Source organism: Camarhynchus parvulus, unplaced genomic scaffold (genome assembly GCF_901933205.1).
Source record: "Camarhynchus parvulus unplaced genomic scaffold, STF_HiC, whole genome shotgun sequence".
Classification (NCBI taxonomy): Eukaryota; Metazoa; Chordata; class Aves; order Passeriformes; family Thraupidae; genus Camarhynchus; species Camarhynchus parvulus.
Window position 1 is genome coordinate 50,839 of NW_022148545.1, and position 24,147 is coordinate 74,985.

General features: G+C 56.3%; 1 protein-coding gene across 1 annotated transcript; it reads right to left on the bottom strand.

Moving 5' to 3' along the window:
- Window positions 1–1,105: 1,105 nt before the first annotated feature.
- U2AF2 (U2 small nuclear RNA auxiliary factor 2) lies at window positions 1,106–17,886 on the bottom strand. Its single transcript, XM_030970649.1, has 12 exons — window positions 17,406–17,886; window positions 15,688–15,823; window positions 13,075–13,178; window positions 11,810–11,961; window positions 10,495–10,611; window positions 8,851–8,989; window positions 7,721–7,800; window positions 6,661–6,783; window positions 5,227–5,307; window positions 3,066–3,232; window positions 2,465–2,546; window positions 1,106–1,403 (listed from the first exon to the last, which is right to left on the bottom strand). Exons 1-12 carry the CDS (start codon window positions 17,452–17,454, stop codon window positions 1,269–1,271), a joined length of 1,365 nt encoding a protein of 454 aa, XP_030826509.1. The 5' UTR covers window positions 17,455–17,886; the 3' UTR covers window positions 1,106–1,268.
- Between the last annotated feature and the right edge of the window lie 6,261 nt (window positions 17,887–24,147).

A 24,147-nucleotide genomic window follows, 5' to 3' on the forward strand; every position in this document is an offset into this window, starting at 1 on the left:
CCCAATGGAGCCACAGCAGCTGAACCCCCCTGGGGACCCCAAAATTGGGGGGTTGTTCCCCAAAATTGGGGATTTTAGCCCCAAAATTGGGGGTCTGGGCCCCCAGAATTGGGAGATTTACCCCCAAAATTGGGGATTTTAATTCCCAAAACTGAGGGGTTTCAGCCCCAAAACCCGGGGGTGTGTTCCCCAAAACTGGGAGTTCTTCATGTCCAAAATTGGGAGTTTTGAACCCCAAACCAGCGGATTCCACCCCAAACCAGCGGATTTCACCCCAAACCAGCGGATTTCATCCCAAAATGGGGACTTTTAACCCAAACCCGGGGATTTCACCCCAAACCAGGAGGTTTTTACCCAAAACCCCAGGGGATTTTTAACCCCAGAATTGGGATTTGTTTAACCCAAAATTGGGATTTTTTAACCCCAAAATTGGGACTTTTTACCCAAACCCCGCAGATTTCTCCCCAAACTGGAGAATTTCACCCCAAACCGGGTGGAGTTTAAACCCCAATTTTGGGACTGTTTAACCCAAAATTTAGGATTTTTTAACGCCAAAATTGGGGATTTTTTAACCCCAAATTTGTGTTTTTAACCCCCAAATTGGGATTTTTTTTAACCCAAAATTGGGATTGTTTTAACCCCAAAATCGGGATTTCTTTAACCCCAAAATTGGGATTTTTTTTTAACCCAAAATTGGGATTTCTTTAACCCCAAAATTGGGATTTTTTTAACCCAAATTTGGGACTTTTTGACCCCAAATTCGGGATTTTTAACCCAAATTTTGTGATTTTTTTTTAACCCCAAATTCGGCATTTTTGACCCAAACCCCGCCGATTTCCCCCCGCCCCTCCCCCCCCCCCCCAATAAATAACTCAATAAATTCACCAAAAACACCAAAACCACCAAAAACTGGAAAAATCGTTTAATCCCGTCGGGGGGGAAGGGGGGATGGGGTTGGGGAGGGGCGCTCGGGGGGGTTCCCCTCCCCCCCTTTTGCCGCCGCCCCTCCCCCCTTTTCCCGCCAATACCAAAAAACGCCGCGGGGGGTGGGGGGTGGGGGGAGGGGCGATGGGTGCGGGGGGGGGAGGGGCGATGGGTGGGGGAGGGGCGGCCGAAGCTACAACGAGAAACCAGCGCGGGGTGGGGGAGGGGAGAGAGGGGGGCGGGGTTTTTGGGGGGGGGGGAAACCGCGGGAAATGGGGGGGAAAGGGGGCGGGGCCGCGGCCGGGGGGCGGGGCCGCGGCCGGGGGGCGGGGCCGGGGGCGGGGCTACCAGAAGTCGCGGCGGTGGTACGAGTCGGGGTCGCAGAACTTGGTGACCACGACGCGGTTGGCGAACTTGCGGCCCGTGAGGCCCTGCATGGCCTTCTGGCAGTCGAACACCGACGTGAACTCCACGAAAATCTGCGGGATTTGGGGGAAAAACCGAGATTTTGGGTCATTTTGGGGATTTCAGTGATTTCAGTTGTTTTGGGGGATTTCACAGGGATTTGGGACACAGGGACAGCCCAGGCCCTGCATGGCCTTCTGGCAGTCGAACACCGACGTGAACTCCACGAAAATCTGCGGGGAATTGGGGGAAAAACACCAAAATTTGGGTCATTTTGGGGAAAATTTGGTGATTTTGGGGATTTGGGGTGATTTCACAAAGATTTGGGGTCACTAAGGGCACAGGGACAGCCCAGGCCCTGCATGGCCTTCTGGCAGTCGAACACCGACGTGAACTCCACGAAAATCTGCGGGAAAAGGGGGGGAAAAACCGAGATTTTGGGTCATTTTTGGGGATTTTGGGGATTTCAGTCATTTTTGGTCATTTTGGGGGGATTTCAAGGGATTCGGGGTCAGTAAGGACGGACGGACACAGGGGCCTCCTGGCAGCCGAACGCCGACGTGAACTCTACGAAAATCTGCGGGAAAATACCGGGATTTTGGGTCATTTTGGGAATTTGGGGGATTTGGGGTCATTTCACAAAGATTTGGGGTTGTTTGGGGGGATTTCAGGTGAATTTGGGGTCAGTGAGGACAGACGGACACGGGGATCTCCTGGCAGCCGAACGCCGACGTGAACCCCACTGAAATCTGAACAAATCTGGGGCAAACCCAGGAGATTTTGGGGCGTTTCGGGTCCTTCTGGTGGATTTGGGGTTCGGGGGGGATTTGGGTTCATTTCCGGGGGATTTGGGGCAGGACGGACGCACGGACAGACGGACGCACGGACACCGAGCCCTGAGGGGAACTGCAGGGCCCGGCCCAGGGGCACAGCTGGGCGCACAGCTGGGCACATCTGGAACCCCAAATCTCTGCGTTCTCCCCTTCCCGCAGCTCAGAGCCTTCGCAGGCCCCAAATCTCCATGGTTTAACCCTTTCCCTGCCCGTTCCCGGCACACCTGGGCACACCTGGGCACACCTGGGCACACCTGGGCACACCTGGGCACACAGGTGAGCCCGTATCTCCCATCTCTCACCTTTCCACACCCAGGTACTTCCACTCCATCCACGGGCCGCGGGATCTCAATGGATCTGACGGTGCCGTACCTGCCCCCTCCCCTGCCCCATTCCCAGCACACCTGGGCACACAGGTGACCCCTTCCATTCTCACCTTTCCACAGCCGGCACCCGCCCCCCAACTTCCCCTTCCATACCTACTTTCCCCCACCCCCCCCCACAGTACCCGCGGATCTCGATGGATGACTGCCCCACCTGCCTGTTCCCATCCCATTCCCAGCACACCTGGGCACACAGGTGAGCTGATATCTCTCATCTCTCACCTTTCCACAGCCGGGCACCTCGACGCCGTCCACGGGACGTGGGATCTCGATGGATTTAACCCATTCCCATCCCATTCCCAGCACACCTGGGCACACAGGTGACCCCGTATCTCTCATCTCTCACTTTTCCACACCCAGGTACTCCACGCCTACGCGCGGGTGGGATTTCACCGCCTTCCTCTTCCATCCCTTCCCAGCACACCTGGGCACACCGACACAGGTGACCCCGTTTTGGGATTTTCCCTCCGATTAAGATCACGGGCGGGATCTCGATGGATTTGACCGTGCCGCATTCCGCCCGCCAACGTCCTCGACGATCTCCTCGTACTCCTCGTCGTCCAGCAGCTCCTCGGGCAGCACCATGTTGAGCAGGCACAGCACCTCGGTGGGGTGGCCGCCCATCTGCACCTGCGAGCTCATCAGCCCCGGCACCTGCAGCGTCACCGGCGTCTGGTTGATGGTGCTCTGGAAACGGGGGGGGGCAAAATATGGGGGGAAATGGGGGAGAAATGGGGGAATTTGGGGGAAATGGGGGAAAATGGGGGGTAAAAAATGGGGGGAAATGTCAAAAAAAATTGGGGGAAAATGGGGGAATTTGCAGGGGAAAATGGGGGAATTTGGGGGGAAAATGGGGAAAAATGGGGGTAAAAAATGGGGGAGAAATGGGGGGAAAATGGGGGAGAAATGGGGGGAAAATGGGGGAGAAAATGGGGGAAAATGGGGGGGGAAATGGGGAAATGTCAAAAAAATGGGGGGAAAATGGGGGAATTTGCGGGGGAAAATGGGGGAATTTGGGGGGAAAATGGGGAAAAATGGGGGTAAAAAATGGGGGAAATGGGGGAGAAATGGGGGAAAATGGGGGGGGAAATGGGGGAGAAATGGGGGAGAAAATGGGGGAATTTGGGGTAAAAAATGGGGGGGAAATGGGGGAAATGTCCAAAAAATTGGGGAATTTGGGGGGAAATCGGGGGGAAAATGGGGGTAAAAAATGGGGGGAAATGGGGGGGAAAATGGGGGAATTTGGGGGTAAAAAATGGGGAAAAAATGGGGGTAAAAAATGGGGGGGAAATGGGGGAAATTGGGGGTAAAAATGGGGGGAAAATAGGGGGGAAATGGGGTAAAAAATGGGGAAAAATGGGGGGAAATGGGGGAAAAATGGGGGGGAAATGGGGGAGAAATGGGGGAAAAAAATGGGGGGGAAATGGGGGAGAAATGGAGGAATTTGGGGTAAAAAATGGGGAAAAAAATGGGGGGGAAATGGGGGAGAAATGGGGGTAAAAAATGGGGGAGAAATGGGGGAATTTGGGGGTAAAAAATGGGGGAATTTGGTAAAAAATGGGGGGGGAATGGGGTAAAAAATGGGGGAAAAAATGGGAAATGTTGAGGAAAAAAGGGGAAAAAAAGATGGGAGAAAATAGGGGGGAAATGGGAAATTTGGGGGTAAAAATGGGAAAAAAAAGAGAAAAATTGAGGGCAAAATTGTGGGGGTAAAATGGGAAATGTTGAGGGAAAAAATGAGGAAAAACAGGGGGAAAATGGGAAATTTGGGGATGAAATGGGGTAAAAATAGGGAAAAAACAGGAAATGTTGAGGAAAAAGGGAAAAAAAGAGGGGGAAAATACGGGGCAAAATTGGGAATTTGGGGGGGAAATGGGATAAAAATGGGGGAAAAAAAAGAGAAATGTTGACGAAAAAAGGGGAAAAAAATGGGGGGAATTGGGGAAAAATACGGATAAAAATGGGAAATATAGGGAAAAAATGGGGGAATTGAGTAGAAAAATGGGGAAATTGAAAGTAAAATGGGAGAAAACAAAAAACAAATCAAGAAAAATACCAAAAAATGGGGGAAATTAAGAAAACAAATGGGAAATCAGGAAAAATTGGGGAAATTGGAAATGAACGGGGGAAACACAAAAACCTCGGGGTCCTGACCCCTCCCCCACCCCCAGGACCACCCCAAAAAATGATCCCAAATCCCCCAAAAAACAACCCCAAATCTCCCCAAAACGACCCCAAATCCCCCCAAAAATGATCCCAAACCCCCTTAAAAACAACCCCAAAATGATCCCAAATCCCCCAAAAAACAACCCCAAATCCCCCAAAAAATTCCCCCAAAATGATCCCAAATCCCCCAAAAAATGATCCCAAACCCCCCCAGATCTTGGGAAGGATTCCCCAAAAAAACCCCAAATTTTGGGGAGGGGTCCCCCAAACCCCTCTGGATTTTGGGGAGGGGTCCCCAATTCCCATCCCCATCCCAAATTTGGGGAGGGGTCCCCAAAATACCCACAGATCTTGGGAAGGATTCCCCAAAAACCCCTCCCCAAAAAACGCCCGTATCTCGGAAAAGCTTCCCCAAAAAAACCCCAAATTTTCGGGAGGGGTCCCCCAAACCCCTCTGGATTTTGGGGAGGGGTCCCCGGAGCGCCCGGGGGAATTTGGGGAGGGGTCTCACTCACCAGCGTGGCGTTCTTGGCCCCCACGCTCGCCCTCTGCACCAGCAGCTTCTTGTCGCCGAGCTGCATCCCATTGAGCGAGGCCTGGGGGGCACATGGCCCGGGGGGGACACCAAATGGGGGGGACCCCCGTGGACCCCTCCCAACGGGCGCTGGACCCCCCCCATGAATTTGCAAATGGAAATTTGGTTTAGGGTCCAAATGGAAATGGGGTGGACCCCTCCCCAAATTCTGGGGGGCTTTGGGGACCCCTCCCCAAATTTGGGGCGTCTGCGACCCCCCCAGGTGTGTATTTGGGGCAGAAAATTCTGGGATTTTGGGGCATTTTAGGGGAGGATTGGGGGAGCCAAAAAGACTTGGGGGGGGGAATAGGGTCAGGGACCCCTCCCCAAATTATATGGGGTTTTGGGACCCCCTCCCCAAATTCTGGGGGGCTTTTGGGACCCCCTCCCCAAATTTCGGACAGCTGTGACCCCTCCAGGTGTGGATTTGGGGCAGAAATGGGGGAAATTCTGGGATTTTGGGGCATTTTAGGGGAGGATCCAAAAAGACTTGGGGGGGAAATGGGGTCAGGGACCCCTCCCCAAATTGTATGGGGGGTTTGGGGACCCCCTCCCCAAATTTCAGGGGGTTTCAACCCCCAGGAGTGGATTTGGGGCAGTTTTGGGTGGATTTTGGGGCAGTTTTGGCGCCTTTTTTGGGGCAGATTTTGGGCAGTTTTGTGCGGATTTCGGGGGGGAATTTTTGGGTGGATTTTGGGCAGTTCCTGGGCAGTTTTTGGGACAGTTTTTGGGGCAGTTTTTGGGGCAGTTTTTGGGGCAGTTTTTGGGGTGGTTTCGGGTACCTGGTCAGTGACGTTGATGTCCGCGTACTCGCTGAGTTTGGGCAGTTTTTGGGGCAGTTCCTGGGCAGTTTTTGGGCCATTTTTGAGCAGTTTTTGGGGCACACTTTGGGCAGATTTTGGGCTGTTTTGGGGCAGTTTTTGGGGCAGTTTTGGGGCAGTTTTGGGGCAGTACCTGGTCAGTGACGTTGATGCCCACGTACTCGCTGAGTTTGTGTTGTTTCAGGTTGATTTTTGGCCGTTTTGGGCTGTTGTTTTGGGTGATTTTTGGGCAATTTTTGAGCAGTTTTTTTGGCAGAGTTTTAGGGCAGATTTTGGGCAGTTTTGTGTGGATTTGGGGTGGATTTTTTGAGCGGATTTTGGGCAGTTCCTGGGCAGATTTTGGGCCATTTTTGGGGCCGTTTTTGGGCAGTTTTTGGGCAGTACCTGGTCAGTGACGTTGATGTCCACATACTCGCTGATTTTGGGCCGTTTTTGGTTGTTGTTTTGGGTGATTTTTGGGCAGTTTTTGGGCAGTTTTGGGGCAGTTTTTGGGCAGTTTTGGGGCAGTTTTTGGGCAGTTCCTGGGCCGTTTTGGGGCAGTTTTTGGGCAGTACCTGGTCAGTGACGTTGATGTCCACGTACTCGCAGAAGGCGTAGCCCTTGCTCAGCCCCGTGGCGCTGTCCTTGACCAGGTTGAACGCCTTGAGGGGCCCGAAGGACGTCAGCAGCTCCTTCACCTGCGGTTCGGGGCGATTTGGGGCAAATTGGGGCGATTTCGGGGCCTGGGAGCGACCCGGGTCTGGGAATTCCCTCTGGGATTTGGGATCCCCCTCCCCAAAATACCCCGGGGGTCCCCATTGACCCCATTCTCCTCCTTGTTCTGATTTGAGCTGAATTTGGGGAATTTTGGGGGATTTTGGGGTCTGGGAACGCCCCCGAGATTGGGGAACCCCCCTGGAATTTGGGAATCCTCCTGGATTTGGGAACTTCCCCCAGAATTCGGGAATTCCCTCTGGGATTTGGGATCCCCCTCCCCAAAATACCCCGGGGGTCCCAACTGACCCCGTTCTGCTCCCTGTCCTGATTTGAGCTGAATTTGGGGAATTTTGGGGGAATTTGGGGGCGATTTGGGGTCTGGGAGTGGCCCCCAGGATCTGGGAACACCCCCAGGATTTGGGATCCCCCTCCCCAAAATACCCCGGGGGTCCAATCGGCCTCATCCAGCTCCTCATTCTCATTTGAGCTGAATTCGGGGGATTTTGGGGAGATTTTGGGGTCTGGGAACGCCCCCGAGATTTGGGAAACCCCCTGGAATTTGGGACCCCCCCCTGCCAAAATTGGGATTTTTTTTCCTCTGGAATTTGGGAATTCCCCCCCGGAATGGGGAAACCCCTCCCTGAACCCCCCAAAATCCCACCCCGGCCTCGATTTTTGGGGTCATTTTTGGGATTTTGGGGTCCCCTCCCCAATTTCTGGGATGGGGTCTTTGGGGGGATTTGGGGTTTCCTCCCCCAGTTTAAGGGGCGGGATTTTGGGAATTTTTGGGGGGATTTTTTGAGGGAATTTTGGGACTTTCTGGGGGGATTTTTGGAGGGAATTTTGGCAAATTTTGGGGGGATTTTTGGGAATTTTTGGGAGGATTTTTGGGGGGATTTTTGGGGCTCCCCCCCTCACCTGGTCATCGTTCAGGTAATTGGGGAGGCCCCCGATGAAGAGTTTGTGGGCGGAGTCCGGGACCACCGTGGACACCACACCTGGAAACGGCCGAAAAACCCCAAAGTCTCACCTGGAACCCCGGAGTGACCCCGGCACCCCAAAATCCACCCAAAATCCCACCTGGAAACCCCAAAATCCACCCAAAATCCCACCTGGAACCTCCAAAATCCACCCAAAATCCCACCTGGAAACCCCAAAATCCCACCTGGAAACCCAAAATTCACCTGGAATCCCCAGATTTCCACCTGGAACCCCCAAAATGCCCCCCAGAACTTGGGAGAGTCCCTGATTTTTGGGGGATTTTTAGGAGATTTTTGGGCCGAATTCAGGGTGACTTCAGGGTTATTTTTGGGGTGAATTTTGGGGCAATTTCTGGAGATCTTTGGGCTGATTTCTGGGGTATTTTTGGGGTGATTTCAGAGTGACTTCATGGTTATTTTTGGGCTGATTTCAGGGTTGTTTTGGGGTTTTTTTGGGAGACCCTTACCAGGCACATAGATCGAGGGGTTCTCGAACATGCCGGGCAGGGGTTTGGGCTGATCTCAGGGATTTTTGGGCTGATTTTTGGGCTGGTTTTTGGGGTGATTTTAGGGTGATTTTTGGGCTGATTTCAGGTGATTTTGGGGTGATTTCAGGGTGATTTTTGGGCTGATTTCATGGGATTTTTGGGGTGATTTTTTGGGCTGATTTTTTGGGCTGATTTCAGGGTGATTTTTGGGCTGATTTCAGGGGATTTTTGGGGTGATTTTTGGGCTGATTTTTTGGGGTGATTTCAGGTGATTTTGGGGTGATTTACCAAGCACACAGACTGAGGGGTTCTCGGACATGCCGGGCAGGGGTTTGGGCTGATCTCAGGGGATTTTTGGGGTGATTTCAGGGTGATTTTTGGGGTGATTTCAGGGGATTTTTGGGCTGATCTCAGGGTTATTTTGGGGTTATTTTGGGGTGATTTTTGGGCTGATCTCAGGGTTATTTTGGGGTGATTTTTGGGGTGATCTCAGGGGATTTTAGGGCTGATTTTTGGGCTGATTTTTGGGCTGATCTCAGGGTTATTTTGGGGTGATTTCAGGTGATTTGGGGTGCTTTACCAGGCACGTAGACCGAGGGGTTCTCGGACATGCCGGGCAGCGGTTGGTAATCGTGGGGCCGCCGGATCTTCAGCGACTGCCCCTGGAAAATGATCCCGTCGAAGGCCATGGCCTGCGTCGTCTCGTCCACCGAGCGGAACTGCGGGGCAAGCGCGGACACGGTCAGGGAACCCAAAAATGGGGCTGGGAACCCCAAAAATGGGTCAGGAATGGGTCAGGGAGCCCCAAAATGGGGCTGGAATGGGTCAGGGAACCCCAAAAATGGGGCTGGGAACCCCAAAATGGGTCAGGGAGCCCAAAACGGGGCTGGGAACCCCAAAAATGGGTCAGGAATGGGTCAGGGAGCCCCAAAAATGGGTCAGGGAGCCCCAAAATGGGTCAGGGAACCCCAAAATGGGGCTGGGAACCCAAAACGGGGCTGGGAACCCCAAAAATGGGGCTGGGAACCCCAAAATGGGGCTGGGAACCCCAAAATGGGTCAGGAATGGGTCATGGAACCCCAAAAATGGGTCAGGGAACCCCAAAAATGGGGCTGGGAACCCCAAAATGGGGCTGGGAGCCCCAAAATGGGTCAGGAATGGGTCATGGAACCCCAAAAATGGGTCAGGGAGCCCCAAAACGGGGCTGGGAATGCAAAAAATGGGTCAGGGAGCCCCAAAATGGGGTTGGGAACCACAAAATGGGGCTGGGAACCCCAAAAACCGGACTGGGAACCCCAAAATGGGTCAGGAATGGGTCAGGGAGCCCCAAAAATGGGGCTGGGAACCCCAAAATTGGGTCAGAGAACCCAAAATTGTGTGAGGAACGAGTATGGGAAACCAAAACCAGGTAAGGGAACCCCAAAATGGAGCCACAAAAACCCAAAATCGGGTCAGAAACGGGGCTGGGAAACCCAAAAATGGGTCTGGGAACCCCAAATTACCCCCAAATCCCCCCAAATTTCCCCCAAATCCCCCCAAAACCCCCAACTTCACCCCAAGACTCCCCAAATTCCCCCTGAATTCCCCCTAAATTCCCCCAAAATCCCCCAAACCCCACAAAATTCATTCCAAAACCCCCACATTTCCCTTAAATTCCCCCAAAAAATCCCCCAAATTCCCCCCAGAATCCCCCTGAATTCTCGCTAAATCCCCCAAATCCCCCAAATTCACCCCAAATCCCCCAAATTCACCCCAAATCCCCCCGAATTTCCCCAAATTCCCCATGGCACCTCGAGGAAGGCGAAGTTCTTGTCCTGGTTGATCTGCACGGCCAGCACGGGGTTCTCCCAAAATCTCCCCCAAAACTCCCCAAATTCCCTCAAATTCACCCCAAATCCCCCAAAATCCACAGAATTCACCCCAAAACCCCCAAATTTCCCCAAATTTTGGGCACCTCGAAGCCATCTCACCCAGCCAATCCCCCAAATTCACCCTCCCCAAATTCCACCCAAAATCCCCTGAATTTGCCCCAGATTCCCCTGGGCACCTCGAGGAAGGCGAAGTTCTTGTCCTGGTTGATCTGCACGGCCAGCACGGGGTTCCCCAAAATTCCCCAAAACTCCCCAAATTCACCCCAAAACTCCCCAAATTTCCCTCAAGTTCACCCCAAATCCCCCAAATTCCACAGAATTTGCCCCAAATTCCCCCAGATTCCCCTGGGCACCTCGAGGAAGGCGAAGTTCTTGTCCTGGTTGATCTGCACGGCCAGCACGGGGTTCCCGGGCGCCTGCGTCAGCCCCCCCAGGCGCATCTGCGCGTTGAAGAAATCCATCATCGCCTCCTGGGGAAAAACGCGGTTTGGGGTCAGAAACGGGGAAATTTGGGGAAATTTGGGGGGGGGAAATGGGGGTTTGGGGTCAGAAACGGGGAAATCGGGGGGTTGGGAGGGGAAATGGGGGTTTGGGGTCAGAAATGGGGAAATCTGGGGGTGGGGGGGGGGAAATGTGAGTTTGGGGTCAGCAACGGGGAAATTTGGGGAAATTTGGGGGAGGAAAAATGGGGGTTTGGGGTCAGGAACGGGGAAATTTGGGGGGAAATTGGGGGGGGAAAATGGGGATTTGGGGTCAGAAACGGGGAAATTTGGGGGTTGGGGGGCGGGAAAATTGGGGGTTTGGGGTCAGAAATGGGGAAATTTGGGGGGGGGGGGAAATGGGAGTTTTGGGTCAGAAATGGGGAAATCGGGGGGTGAAATAACCTCCTAAAACCTCAAATTCTCCCAAATAAACCCCAAATTTCCCCAAATTTCCCCTCAGTACCTCGGTGATGCCGAAGGGGATGTTGCCCACGTAGAGGCGCCACAAAAACCCCAAAAACCCCAGAAATAACCCCAATTTCCCCCAAATTTCCCCCAATTTCCCCCAAATAAAGCCCCCAAATCACCTCGGTGATGCCGAAGGGGATGCTGCTCACGTAGAGACACCACACACAACCCCAAATAACCCCAAAATCCCCAGAAATAATCCCAAATAACCCCAAATCACTTTGGCTATGCCAAAGGGGATGTTGCCCACGTAGAGGCCTCACAAACACCCCAAATAAACCCCAAAAACCCCAGAAATAACCCCAAATTTCCCCCAATTTCCCCCAATTTCCCCCCAAATCACTTTGGCTATGCCAAAGGGGATGTTGCCCACGTAGAGGCGCCACAAATAACCCCAAATAAACCCCAAAATAAACCCAAATTTCCCCCAATTTCCCCTCAGTACCTCGGTGATGCCGAAGGGGATGCTGCTCACGTAGAGGCGCCACAAATAACCCCAAAATCCCCAGAAATAACCCCAATTTCCCTCAGTACCTCGGTGATGCCGAAGGGGATGTTGCCCACGTAGAGGCGCCACAAATAACCCCAAAATCCCCAGAAATAACCCCAATTTCCCCTCGAGTCACCTCGGTGATGCCGAAGGGGATGTTGCCCACGTAGAGGCGCCACAAATAACCCCAAAATACCCCAGAAATAACCCCAATTTCCCCCGAATCACCTCGGTGATGCCGAAGGGGATGTTGCCCACGTAGAGGCGCCGCGCCTGCCGCGTCATTTGGCTGCCGACCACGGGCACCGGCGTGGGGGTGACGGCCAAACCGTCCGGGGTCATGGTGGGCAGCAGCGCCGTGGCCGGGATCTGACCCGCGGCTGGGGGAAACGGGGGTTATGGGGGGTTTGGGGGCACTGGGAGGGGTTATGGGGGGTTTGGGGTCACTGGGATGTGTTATGGGGGTTTGGGGGGTTTGGGGGTCTGTAGGTGGGTTTGGGGGTTTGGGGGATACTGGGATGGGTTATGGGGCTGTTTGGGGGGGTTTGGGGCGTGTTTTGGGGTGTCCTGTGGGGTCACTGGGATGGGGCTGTATGGGGGAGTTTGGGGTCTCTAGGCGTATGGGTGTTTGGGGGGTCCTGAGGGGGTTTGGGGTCTGTAGGATGGGTTATGGGGCCGTTTTGGGGTGTCCTGGGGGGTTTGGGGTCTGTAGGATGGGTTATGGGGCTGTTTGGGGGTATTTGGGGTGTCCTGGGGGGTTTGGGGTCTCTAGGATGGGTTATGGGGCCATTTGGGGGGATTTGGGGGGGTCCTGGGGGGTTTTGGGGTCTCTGGGATGCGTTATGGGGCTGTTTGGGGCAGTTTGGGGTCTCTAGGACAGGTTATGGGGCTGTTTGGGGGTTATGGGGGGGCTGTTGGGGGTATTTGGGGTGTCCTGGGGGGGTTTGAGGTGTTTGGGATGTGTAGTGGGGCTGTTTGGGGGGATTTGGGGTTGTTGGGCGGGTTATGTGGTGTTTGGGGGTTTTTGGGGTCTGTGGGATGGATTATGGGGCTGTTTGGGGGATTGGGGGGGGGGGGGGGTTTGGGGGCTTTGGGAGGTTGGGGCGTTTGGGGCGTTTGGGGGCTCGGGGGGTTTGGGGTGTTCTGGGGGGCTTTGGGGTCTGTAGGATGGGTTTGGGGCTGTTTGGGGGGTTATGGGGGGGTTTGGGGGGTCCTGAGGGGGTTTGGGGGCCCAGGCGGGCTTTGGGGCAGTTTGGGGTCTCTAGGAAGGGTCCTGAGGGGGTTTGGGGTCACTGGGACGGGTTATGGGGGGTTTGGGGTTGTTTGGGGTCTGTAGGATGGGTCATGGGGCTGTTTGGGGGATTGGGGGGGGGTCCTGGGGGGGTTTGGGGTCTCTAGAAGAGTCACGGGGGGGTTTGGGGGGGTCCCTGTGGGTCTGGGGGTCCCCGGGGGTCTGGGGGGGTTCCCGGGTGGATTTGGGGGGGGTCTCTCACCCTGCATGGCCTTGTACTGCATGGGGGTGATGTGCTCGAAGCCGGGGGGGGGCACGTCCCAATATTTCCGGATTTTCTTCTTCTTCTCGTGCCGGGGGGAGCGGCTGGGGGGGCACGGGGGGGTTGGGGAGGGGGCTGCACGCCCCAGCCCCAAAACACCCCAAAAACACCCCAAAAAAACACCAAAAATCACCCCAAAAAAACACCCCAAAACCATCCCAGAAACACACCAAAAGCATCCCAGAAACACACCAAAAACCACCCCAAAAAACCCCAAAAACACCCCAAAAACACCCCAAAAAAACACCAAAAATCACCCCAAAAACACCCCAAAAAAACACCCCAAAACCATCCCAGAAACACACCAAAAGCATCCCAGAAACACACCAAAAATCACCCCAAAAACACCAAAAATACCCCAAAATCCCCCAAAAACCACCCCAAAAACACCCCAAAAACCACCCAAAAACCTCCCCAAAACACCCCAAAAACACCCCAAAAAAACACCCCAAACCACCAAAAACACCCCAGAAACATACCAAAAAAACACCCCAAAACCACCCCAAAAACCTCCCCAAAACACCCCAAAAAACCCCAAAAGCCACCCCAAAAAACACCCCAAAAAAAAAAGCAAAAACACCCCAAACACCATCCCAAAAATCACCCCAAAAATCCCCCAAAAACACGCCAGAAAACACCCCCAAAAACAACCAAAACACCCCTAAAAACCACTCCAAACACCCCCCAAAAAACCCTCAAAAAAACCCCCAAAATCCCCCCAAAAACCCCCAAACTCCCCCCAAAATCCCCCCAAAAAACCCTTGAGAATCCCCCAAAACTCCCCCCAAAAAAACCCAAAAAACCCTTGAGAATCCCCCAAAAAATCTCCCAAAAAAAATCTCCCAAAAATGCCCCCAAACCCCCCAAAAAAACCCAAAAATGCCCCAAAATCCCCCAAACCCCCACCAAGCCCACCGGGTCCGAGACGCCTGGGGAAGCAGCCAACCCAAAATCCTCCCCAGCTCCCAATCCCCAAAGCACCCAAGGGGCGAGCCCCCGGGTGTCCCCAAAGTGCCCCCTCCCCAGGTGTCCCAGGTGCCCCAATTCCACCCAATTCTATGTCCCCAATTACCCCAAGTGTCCCACCAACCAATCAAGTGTCCCCAGGACACCCCAAGGTGTCCCCAAAGTGTCCCCAGTGTCCCCAAAGTGTCCCCAATTTCCTAATTGTCCCCAATGTCCCCAGAGTGTCCCCAATGTCCCCAGGATGCTTTCAATGTCCTCAGAGTGTCCCCAATGTCCCCAAAGTGTCCCCAAGGTGTCCCCAGGACACCCCAAAGTGTCCCCAATGTGCCCCCAATGTCCCCAAAACCCTAATTGTCCCCAAGGTGTCCTCAGTGTGTCCCCAACACCCCCAATGTGTCCCCGTGGTGTCCCCAACGTCCCCCCCAGTACCTGCAGCACCGGCAGTCCCTGCAGGCCCACTGCAGTGCCCAGGTGGTCCCAGGTGTCCCAAGGTGTCCCAGTGTCCCAGGTGTGTCCCAGGTGTGTCCCCCGTGTGTCCCCAAGGTGTCCCCAAGGTGTCCCCACTGTCCCAGACCTGTCCCCACTGTCAAGGTGTACACCGTGTGTCCCCAAGCTGTCCCCAAGGTGTCCCCAAGGTGTGTCACTGTACCTGCTGCTCGTGGTTCCTCCTCTCCCTGGAGCAGCTGTGCCCAGCTGTGTCCCCAATGCTCCCCAGGTGTGTCCCAGGCTGTCCCAGGTGTGTCCCCAGGCGTGTCCCCACGTCCCCAGGTGTGTCCCAGGTGTGTCCCATTGCCCCGGGTGTGTCCCCAGGTGTGTCCCCACTGCCCCAGGCTGTCCCCAGCGTGTCCCCAGGTGTCTCCCACTGCCCCATGGCCCACGTGTGTCCCCAAGGTGTATCCATCTCCGAGGTGTGTCGCAGGTGTGTCCCCATGTCCCCAGGTGTGTCCACATTGCCCCGGGTGTGTCCCCACTGCCCTGGGTGTGTACCCAGGCTGTCCCAGGTGTGTCCCCAAGGTGTATCCATGTCCCCAGGTGTGTCCCAGGTGTGTCCCCAAGGTGTGTCCATGTCCCCAGGTGTGTCCCAGGTGTGTCCCAGGTGTGTGCCCACTGACCCCAGTGTGTCCCCAATGTGTCCCCAGTTTGTCCCCATGTCCCAGGTGTGTCCCAGGTGTGTCCCAGGTGTGTCCCAGGTGTGTCCCTCACCTGACCCCGGTTGTGGCTGTGTCCCCAGTGTGTCCCCTCCCCAGGCGTGTGCCCACTGACCCCAGTGTGTCCCCAGTGTGTCCCCAGTGTGTCCCCATGCCCAAGGTGTGTCCCAGCTGTGTCCCCAAGGTGTATCCATGTCCCCAGGTGTGTGGCAGTACCTGCGGCGCCGCCGGTCCCTGCTGACACTGCGTTGGTCGCAGTTCCGCCTCTCCCGGGAGCGGCTGCACTGACCCCATGTGTCCCCACCCGTGGCTGTCCCCAGTGTGTCCCCAATGTGTCCCCAGTGTGTCCCCATGCCCCAGGTGTGTCCCAGGTGTGTCCCAGGTGTGTCCCAGGTGTGTCCCAAGGTGTATCCAGGTGTGTCCCAGGTGTGTCCCTCACCTGCGGCGCCGCCGGTCCCTGCTCACGCTCCGTTGGTCGCGGTTCCTCCTCTCCCGGGAGCGGCTGCGCTGTTTGCGGTCGCGGCTGCGGGAGCGGCTGTGCGAGCGCTTGCGGTGCCGGTTCTCCTTGTCCCGCTCTGGAAACGGGGGAAAAGGGTTAAAAAATTCAAAAATGGTAAAAAGGAATTTCAATATCCTGCAAAGTTTGTAAAAAGGTGAAAAGATTAAAAAAAACACCCCAAAAAATTCAGGAAAAAAATCAAAACCAGAGTTCTGAAATCAGCCCAGAGTGCTCGGTTCTCCTTGTCCCGCTCTGGAAACAAGGAAAAAAGGGTTAAAAAAATTGTAAAAATGGCAAAAAAGGAATTTAAATATCCCGTAAAGTTTGTAAAAAGGTGAAAAAGGTGAAAAGATTAAAAAAAACACCCCAAAAAAATTCAAGAAAAAAATCAAAATCAGAGTCCTGAAATCAGCCCAGAGTACCCGGTTCCCCTTGTCAAGTTCTGGAAAATGACGAAAGAAGAGTTAAAAAAATTCAAAAATGACAAAAAAGGAATTTAAATATCCTGCAAAGTTTATAAAAAGGTGAAAAGATAAAAAAAACGGAAAAAAAAAAAAAAAAAATCAAAGCCAGAGTCCTGAAATCAGCCCGGAGTGCTCGGTTCTGCTTGTCCCACTCTGGAAATGGGGAAAAAGGGGTTAAAAAATTAAAAAAAAAAAAAAACCTAAAAAGACATCCAAAAAATGAAAATAAACTGAAAATATACAAAAAAAGCCCCCAAATAACCCTAAAATCCCCCCAAAATCCCCCCAAAATAACCCAAAACTCTCCCCAAAAAATAACCCCAAATTCCCCCCAAAAAATAACCCCAAATTCCCCCCAAATTAACCCCAAATTCCCCCCAAAATAACCCCAAATTCCCCCCAAATTCCCCCCAAAAAATAACACTGAAATCCCCCAAAACAGCCCCGAGTACCCCGAAAAATAAACCCGAATTGCCCCCCAAATTAACCCCAAATTCCCCCCAAATTAACCCCAAAAAATAACCCCAAATTCCCCCCAAAAAATAACCCCAAATTCCCCCCAAATTCCCCCCAAAAAATAACCCCAAATTCCCCCCAAAAAATAACCCCGAATTCCCCCCAAATTAACCCCAAATTCCCCCCAAAACTGCCCCAAATTCCCCCCAAATTAACCCCAAATTAACCTCAAAATGGGGGGGACCCCAATCAAGGGGGGAGGGGGGGAATCCAAAAGGGGCGGAGCCCGAATTGAGGGGGCGGGGTCACAAAGCGGGACCCCGAAACTGGGGAGGGCCAAAAACCCCAAACCCGGAGAGACCCCAAATCGGGTGGGATCAAAACCGGGGGGGGACCCCAAATTGAGGGGGGGACCCCAAATTGAGGGGGGGGACCCCAAATTGAGGGGGGGACCCCAAATTGAGGGGGGGGTCGCGAAGGGGAACCCCAAAATTGAGGGGGATTAAAAACCCCAAAATTGGGGGAACCTCAAAACTGAGGAGAGGATCAATAAAAGGGGGGACCCCAATTGGGGGGGGCTCCCAATGAGGGGGGACCCCAAATTGAGGGGGGTCCCAAAGGCGACCACGCGGTGGGGGAGGGGCGGGGGGCGTGGCCTGTCCCTGAGGGCAGCGCCCCCTCCCCCCCCTCCCCTCACACCGGGGTCGCCCCGTGAGGCGCGGGGGGCGGGGCCGGTACCTTGTTTGTTCTCGTTCAGCTGCCGCTCGAACTCGTCGAAGTCGGACATGGCGGCGCTGGCCGAGCCCTGGCCGAGCGCTGCCGGTGCCTCGGGGCCGCTGCCGCTGCCGCCTCCCGCTCCTCTGCCGGGCCGCGCTCAGGCCGCGGCGGCTCCGTCCGCGCTCGGCTGCGCTCGGCCACTTCCGGCCGCGCTCGGCCACTTCCGGCGCCGCTCGGGCCGCGCTCGGCGCTTTCCGCCGCCGCTTCGGGCCTTTCCGGCGCTGCTCGGGTTTTTCCGCCGATGCTCGCTGATTTCCGTCACTGCTCGGGTGTTTCCGCCAATTTCCGCCTCCGTTCGGCGCTTTCCAGCCGCGCTCGGCGCTTTCCGTTTCCGGCCGCCGTTCCGGTTCTCTCCCGTTCCCGTTCGCCGCTTCTCGCCGCCGTTCCGGGCGCTTTCCGTCACTTTCCGCCCCTTCCCGTCCCTGTTCGGACCCCTCCGCTCCCCTACGTCACCTCCCCCGGGCCCGCTCAACTTCCGGCGGCCGCCCCCGGTAAACCAGGCCCTCCGGTTGGCCCCGCCCCCTCCGTTGCGGCCCCGCCTCTTTCTCTATGCGCCCCGCCCCCTCCGGTTGGCCCCGCCTCTTTCTGTGTGTGCCCCGCCCCTTTCCGCGCTGGCCCCGCCCCTTTCCCTCAGGGTTGATTTTGGCGGGAAACGGGAGCGGCGAGCGCGCGCCCTCGCGGCCGCGGGAGTTCTCGCGTGGAGTTCAAATCTCGCGAGATTTCCGTTTGCAGGGGGATATTTTTTTTTTCCCCTTTTTTTTCGGTTTTTGCCTCAAAATTCCCCCGAGGGGACCCCGGAGTGAGCCCGGGGGGTCTGGGGGGATTTGGGGAGGATTTGGGAATCCCCCTGGTTTTAGGGATTTTCCCGGAATGAGGGAAAATTGGGAAAAAAATCAGGAAAAAATTGGGGAAAAATCGTGGAAAATCAGGAAAAACGGGGAAAATTGGGAAAATCGGGATGGTGGGGACATTGGGGACACGGCAGAGCGAAACCCAGACTGCGGGAAAGCGGGAAAATGGGGAAAATTGGGGGGAAATGGGAAAATTCGGGATTTGGGGATGTTGGGAGGTACGGCGGGAGAATTGGGGGAAATCGGGGAAATTTGGGATTTTGGGGTTTTTGGGAGGAGAACGGGCGAGGCCACCCGGCCCCGCTGGTGCTGCAGAGTGAGGGAAATGGGGGAAAAAACCGAGAAAATGGGAAAAAACCGAGAAAATGGGGAAAAAACGGGAAAATGGGAAAAAACCGAGAAAATGGGAAAAAACCGAGAAAATGGGAAAAAACCGAGAAAATGGGGAAAAAACGGGAAAATGGGGAAAAAACCGAGAAAATGGGGAAAAAACGGGGAAAATGGGGAAAAACCCGAGAAAATGGGAAAAACCGGGAAAAACACCGAGTGAAATGGGACAAAACCGGGGAAATGGGAAAAACAAAACTGGGGAAATGAGAATAAACCCGGGGGAAATGGGAAATGAAATATGGGAAAGAGGAAAAAATGTGGGAAAAATGGGGAAAAATGGGGAAAAATGGGGATTTTTGGGTAAAAACCGGGGGAAATTGGGGATTTTGGGGAATTTTGGGGCAGAGCCGCCCCCCGAGGCGTCGCTGCCCCCCCCAGACGCCCCAAATTCGGGGCTCCCCCAAACCCTGCGGACCCCGACCCAAAAAAGGCACAAAACCCCCGGCCTTGGAGCTGCCGTCCCTTTATTTCCATTTATTTCCTCTTTTTCCTTTTTTTTTTCTCTTTTTTTTCCTCTTACTTCCTTTTTTTCCTCTTTTCTGCATTTTCTCCCCATTTTTTCCTGTTTTTCCCCCTTTTTTCCTCTTTCCCCCTTTTTTCCCCTTTTTTTAATTCAGCGGTTTTGGGGTTTTTTTCCCTTTTTTTCCTTTTTTTGGGGATTTTTCGTCGCTCTCGAAACCCAGCTGGGGGGAGGGGCCGTAACCTGAATTTTTGGGGGTCCCGGGAGTTTTTTGGTTTTTTTTGGGGGGGTTCCTCGATGTTTTGGAGATTTTGGGGTTTTTTGGGGGGGTCCCGGGAGGTTTTTTGGGGTTTTTGGGAGTTTTTGGGGGTTATTTTGGGTTATTTTGGGTTATTTCGGGGCTCCCGCTCTGGTTTTTGGGGCTCTCGGGCGGAACCCCCTTTGCCGGGGCCGCGTTTCCCGCCGGACCCGATCGCGGCGGCACCGCCCCTCCCCCTCCCCCCGCTCGCCCCGCCCCCACCGGAGCCGCTCGGAGCCCCCTCCCCGCCCCTCCCCCACCCACCCCCATGAGGGGCCCCAGGGGGGGCGGCGGCAGCGCCAGGTACGGGGGGGGAGGGGCGGGGGCGGCGGGGACCCCCCGGGCCTGAATCGGGAGCCCCGGGACCCCCCCCACCCCCCTCCCCCATCCCGGGACCCCTCCCCCACCCCGGGACCCCTCCCCCCATCCTGGAAGCCCCCCTGGGACCCCTCCCCCCATCTCGGGACCCCTCCCCCCACCCCGGGACCCCTCCCCCATCCCGGGCGTTCCCGGACCCGCCCCCGCCCCCCTGGGAGCCCCAAAATCGCCCCTCCCCCACCCCTGGAACCCCCCCCAGCCCCTCCCCCACCCCCCTGACCGCCCCTCCCCCTTTCTCTCCCCGCAGCCCCCTAGGCCCCGCCCCCTGCCCCTCCCCCCCCGCGGGGGTTGGGCGTTTCCTGTTGATTGACAGCCAGGGCCTGCCCTACACCGTCCTGCTGGGCCCCGCCCCCGGCCCCGCCCCCGGCCCCGCCCCCGGGCGGTTCCGCTGCCCGGACTGTGGGCGGGGCTTCGCCTACCTGTCCTACCTGCGGCCGGACGGCGCACGGAGCTGGGCCGCGTGTGCCGCGCCTCGCGGGAGAGCTTCAAACGGGCCTCGCACCTGGAACGGCACGCGGATCACGGACGAACACGGAACGCGAAACACGGACACAGGGATGGACAGACGACATACGCATAAGGGACATGGACAGAAGGGACAGACACACGACACGACCGGACACGGGATGGACACACCGGACAGACACATGGACAAACACACAGACACAGACAGGGACAGACACACGGACACGGGGATGGACAGGGACAGACACACGGACAGACACACGGACACGGACAGAGGACAGGGGACGGAAGACAGGGACAGAAATGGACAAACAGACACAGACAGGGACAGACGGATGGACAGGACGACCTACGGACAGACTACGGACACGGACAGACACACGGACACGGATGGACAGGGACAGACACACGGACATGGACAGACACACGGGAGGATGGGGGATGGACAGGGACACAGACACGACAGACGGACACGGGGACGGACAGGGACAGGGCGGACATGGACAGGGACAGGACAGACAGACAGATGGACAGACAGACACGACACGGACAGACGACACGGACACGGGAAGACAGACACACGGACGACACAGGACAGAACACGGACACGACACGGGACAGCGGGAGCGCGACGACGCAGGGCCAGCGGGTAGGCAGGGAGGGCGCCAGCACGCGAGAGACTGGGCCACCACCATGGAGATGCGGGTCACTGTCATGGAGAGCTGGGCTAGCGTGGCCAGCAGGACCAACATGGACATGTGGGCCACCACCATGGAGAGCTGGGTCACCGTCATGGAGATGCGGGCCAGCGTGGCCAGCAGGACCAACGTGATCACCATGGAGAGCTGGGCCACCACCATGGAGATGTGGATCACCGCCATGGAGAGCTGGGCCACCACTGTGGAGATTTGGGCCACCACCACGATGGGCCGGGTCAGCGTGGCCAGCAGGACCAACGTGATCAGCCGGGCCACCACCATGGAGATGTGGGTCACCACCATGGAGAGCTGGGCTAGCGTGGCCAGCAGGACCACCATGGACATCTGGGCCACCACCACCATGGAGAGCCGGGCCACCCTGCTGAGCTGGGCCAGCAGCACGGGTGGGGACGCCGCGGTGGCCGCGGTGGCAGCGCCGAGGGAAACGCCCGAGGACAGCGAGGGGACATCGTGGGGATGTGACCTGAGCTTGGGGACACCTTGGGGACACCACAGGGACATCATGAGGACATGTCCTAAACCTGGGGACACCTCGGGGACACCTCGGGGACGTGTCCTAAACCTGGGGACACCTTGGGGACGCATTATTAAACGTTTTGCAATTATCAAATGCTTTGTAATTATTAAATGCCTTGTAAGTATTAAATGCTTGGTAATTATCGAATGCTTTGTAATTATTAAATGCTTTGTAATTATTGAGTGTTCTGTAATTATTGAGTGTTCTGTAATTATTGAATGTTTTGTTATTATTGAATGTTTTGTTATTATTGAATGTTTTGCAATTATTGAACATTCGGGGTTTTTGTCGTTTCTCCCGTGTGCCCTGCCGTGGGGGAGGGGCCACAGGGGACGTCAGCCCCACCCCCACCCAGGTGACCCCGGGATGACCCCTGGGAGTGACCCAGTGACCCCAAGTGACCCAACAGGCAGCTGATCCACTGACCAATAACTGATCAATGACCGATCAATAACTGACCAATAACTGATCAATGACTGACCAATAACTGACCAATCACTGATCAATAATTGACCAATAACTGATCAATAACTGATCAATAATTGACCAATAACTGATCAATGACTGACCAATAACTGACCAATCACTGATCAATGACTGACCAATACTGACCAATCACTGACCAATCACTGACCAATCACTGATCAATCACTGACCCTTCACCCAACCCCCAACCCCACCAACGCCCCTCCCCCACCCGCCCTGCTTTATTCCCATTTTTTTCCGTTTTTCCCAATTTATCGGGATCCCCCCGATTTTATTTTTTTGGTTTTTCCCCACCTGACTCCGTTTTTTCCCAATCCCTTCGGGTTTTTCCCCATTCCTGGGGGTTTATTCCGGTTCCTTCTGGCCCCGCCCCCCCGTACAGCGCGGCCGCGGCCCCTCCCCCGGCCCGCCCCTCCCCCGCCCCTCCCCCATCCCACGGCCCCCATCCCGGGGTGGGGGAGGGGCTGCGACACTGGGGGGGCGGGGCGGGGTCGCGAGGGTCCGGCCGGGGGCGGGGCCGTGCCCGGGTGTCCGTCTGTCCGAATGTCCATCACCCAGGTGTGCATCTGTCCATCAGCCCGGGTGTGCATCGGCCCAGCTGTCCATCTGTCCATCACCCAGCTGTCAATCTGCCCGGGTGTGCATCTGTCCATCAGCAGAAGTGTCCATCTGTCCGAATGTCCATCACCCAGCTGTCCATCCAGGTGCGGTGTCCATCTGTCCATCAGTGTCCATCTGTCATGTCTCACCCAGTGTCCATCTGTCCAGGTGTGCATCTGTCCATCAGCCCCGGTGTCCATCTGTCCATCTGTCCATCTGTCCATCAGCACGGACACCCCGGGCTCGGCGTCCCGGCCTGGCCACTCCACGCTGGGCTGATTTGGGCCATTTTTGGGCCCATTTGGGCCATTTTTGACCGGAATTACCCATTCTTGAGTGGAATCACCCATTTGGGGCCATTTCTGACCAGGATGACTCATTTGGGGCTGGTTTGGGCCATTTTCTGTCAGGATGACCCGTTTTCAAACCAGAATGACCCATTTTTGACCAGGATGCCCCATTTTGACCAGGACCATCCATTTTTGACCAGAATGTCCCGTTTCTGTCCAGACTGACCCATTTCTGTGCAGGATGGGCCGTTTTTGACCAGAATGACCCATTTTTGAGTACAATTACCCATGTGAGGCCAGGACGAGCCATCTTGGGGCCATTTCTGCCCAGACTGACCCATTTCTGCCCAGACTGACCCATTTCTGCCCAGACTGACCCATTTCTGTCCAGAATGACCCATTTTTGAGTAGAATTACCCATTTCAGGCCTGGATGAGCCATCTTGGGGCCATTTCTGCCCAGACTGACCCATTCCTGACCACGACGCCCCATTTCCGACCCGCGCCCCTCCCAACCCCCACCGGCCCCGCCCCGCCGGCCCCGCCCTCACGGCCCCGCCCCCCGGGCCCCGCCCCTCGCCCGCCCCCGCGGGCCCCGTTGGCGCGCGGCGGGCGGGCGGGCCGGCGCCGCTCCGTGCCCGCGCAGGTGCCGCGCAGCAGCCGCAGGTAGAAGAAGCGCTTGCCGCAGCTCTCGCAGCGTACGCCTGCCGCCAGTGTGGCGCCGCCGGTGCCTCCAGCAGGTTCCGCGGAAGCGGAAGCGCTGCCCGCAGGTGCGGCAAGCGCGGGCCGGCCCCGCGGCATGGCGGGCCGCGCGCGGCGCCTCGCTTTGTTTGCGCGGCGGGAGCGGGCGCCGCGCCGCCCGGCTAGGGCGCGCGGGAGGGCGGCCTTAGGCCCGGCAGCGCGCGGCCGGGCCGGGGGTTTGGGCGCGGGCAGTAGCGCCGTTGCCGCCACCAGCGCGCCGCGCAGCAGGGCGGCCGCCGCGCAGGCGCGACGCGGCGCTGGCCGCCGCACGAAAGAAGAAAAAAAAAAAAAAAAAAAAAAAGAAAGGAAAGGAAGGAAAGAAGGGGTGCCGCCCGCCGGGTACGCAACGCTTCGTAGCGCGCGGCCGCCGCTGGCAGGCGCCGGGCGCCGGCGCCAGGCAAGGCGGCGCCGTGCAGCGCGCGCCGCGCCGGCCCCGCGCCGCGAAGTGCGGCCACCGCTGCCAGCACGCGGAGGAAGCGCCACGCCGCCCGGGCGTCGCCCCAGCGGCG

What these genes read in the sequence shown, in the direction of transcription:
- U2AF2 (XM_030970649.1), bottom strand. Translation starts at nt 17,454, where the DNA reads ATGTCCGACTTCGACGAGTTCGAGCGGCAGCTGAACGAGAACAAACAA. An exon ending in ATTACCTGAACGATGACCAG is followed by an intron (nt 6,784 to 7,720) that starts GTGAGGGGGGGA and finishes CCCGAACCGCAG; the next exon opens with GTGAAGGAGCTGCTGACGTC. An exon ending in ATCGTCGAGGACGTTGGCGG is followed by an intron (nt 2,547 to 3,065) that starts GCGGAATGCGGC and finishes GGAATGGGGCAG; the next exon opens with GGGAGGGGGCAGGTACGGCA.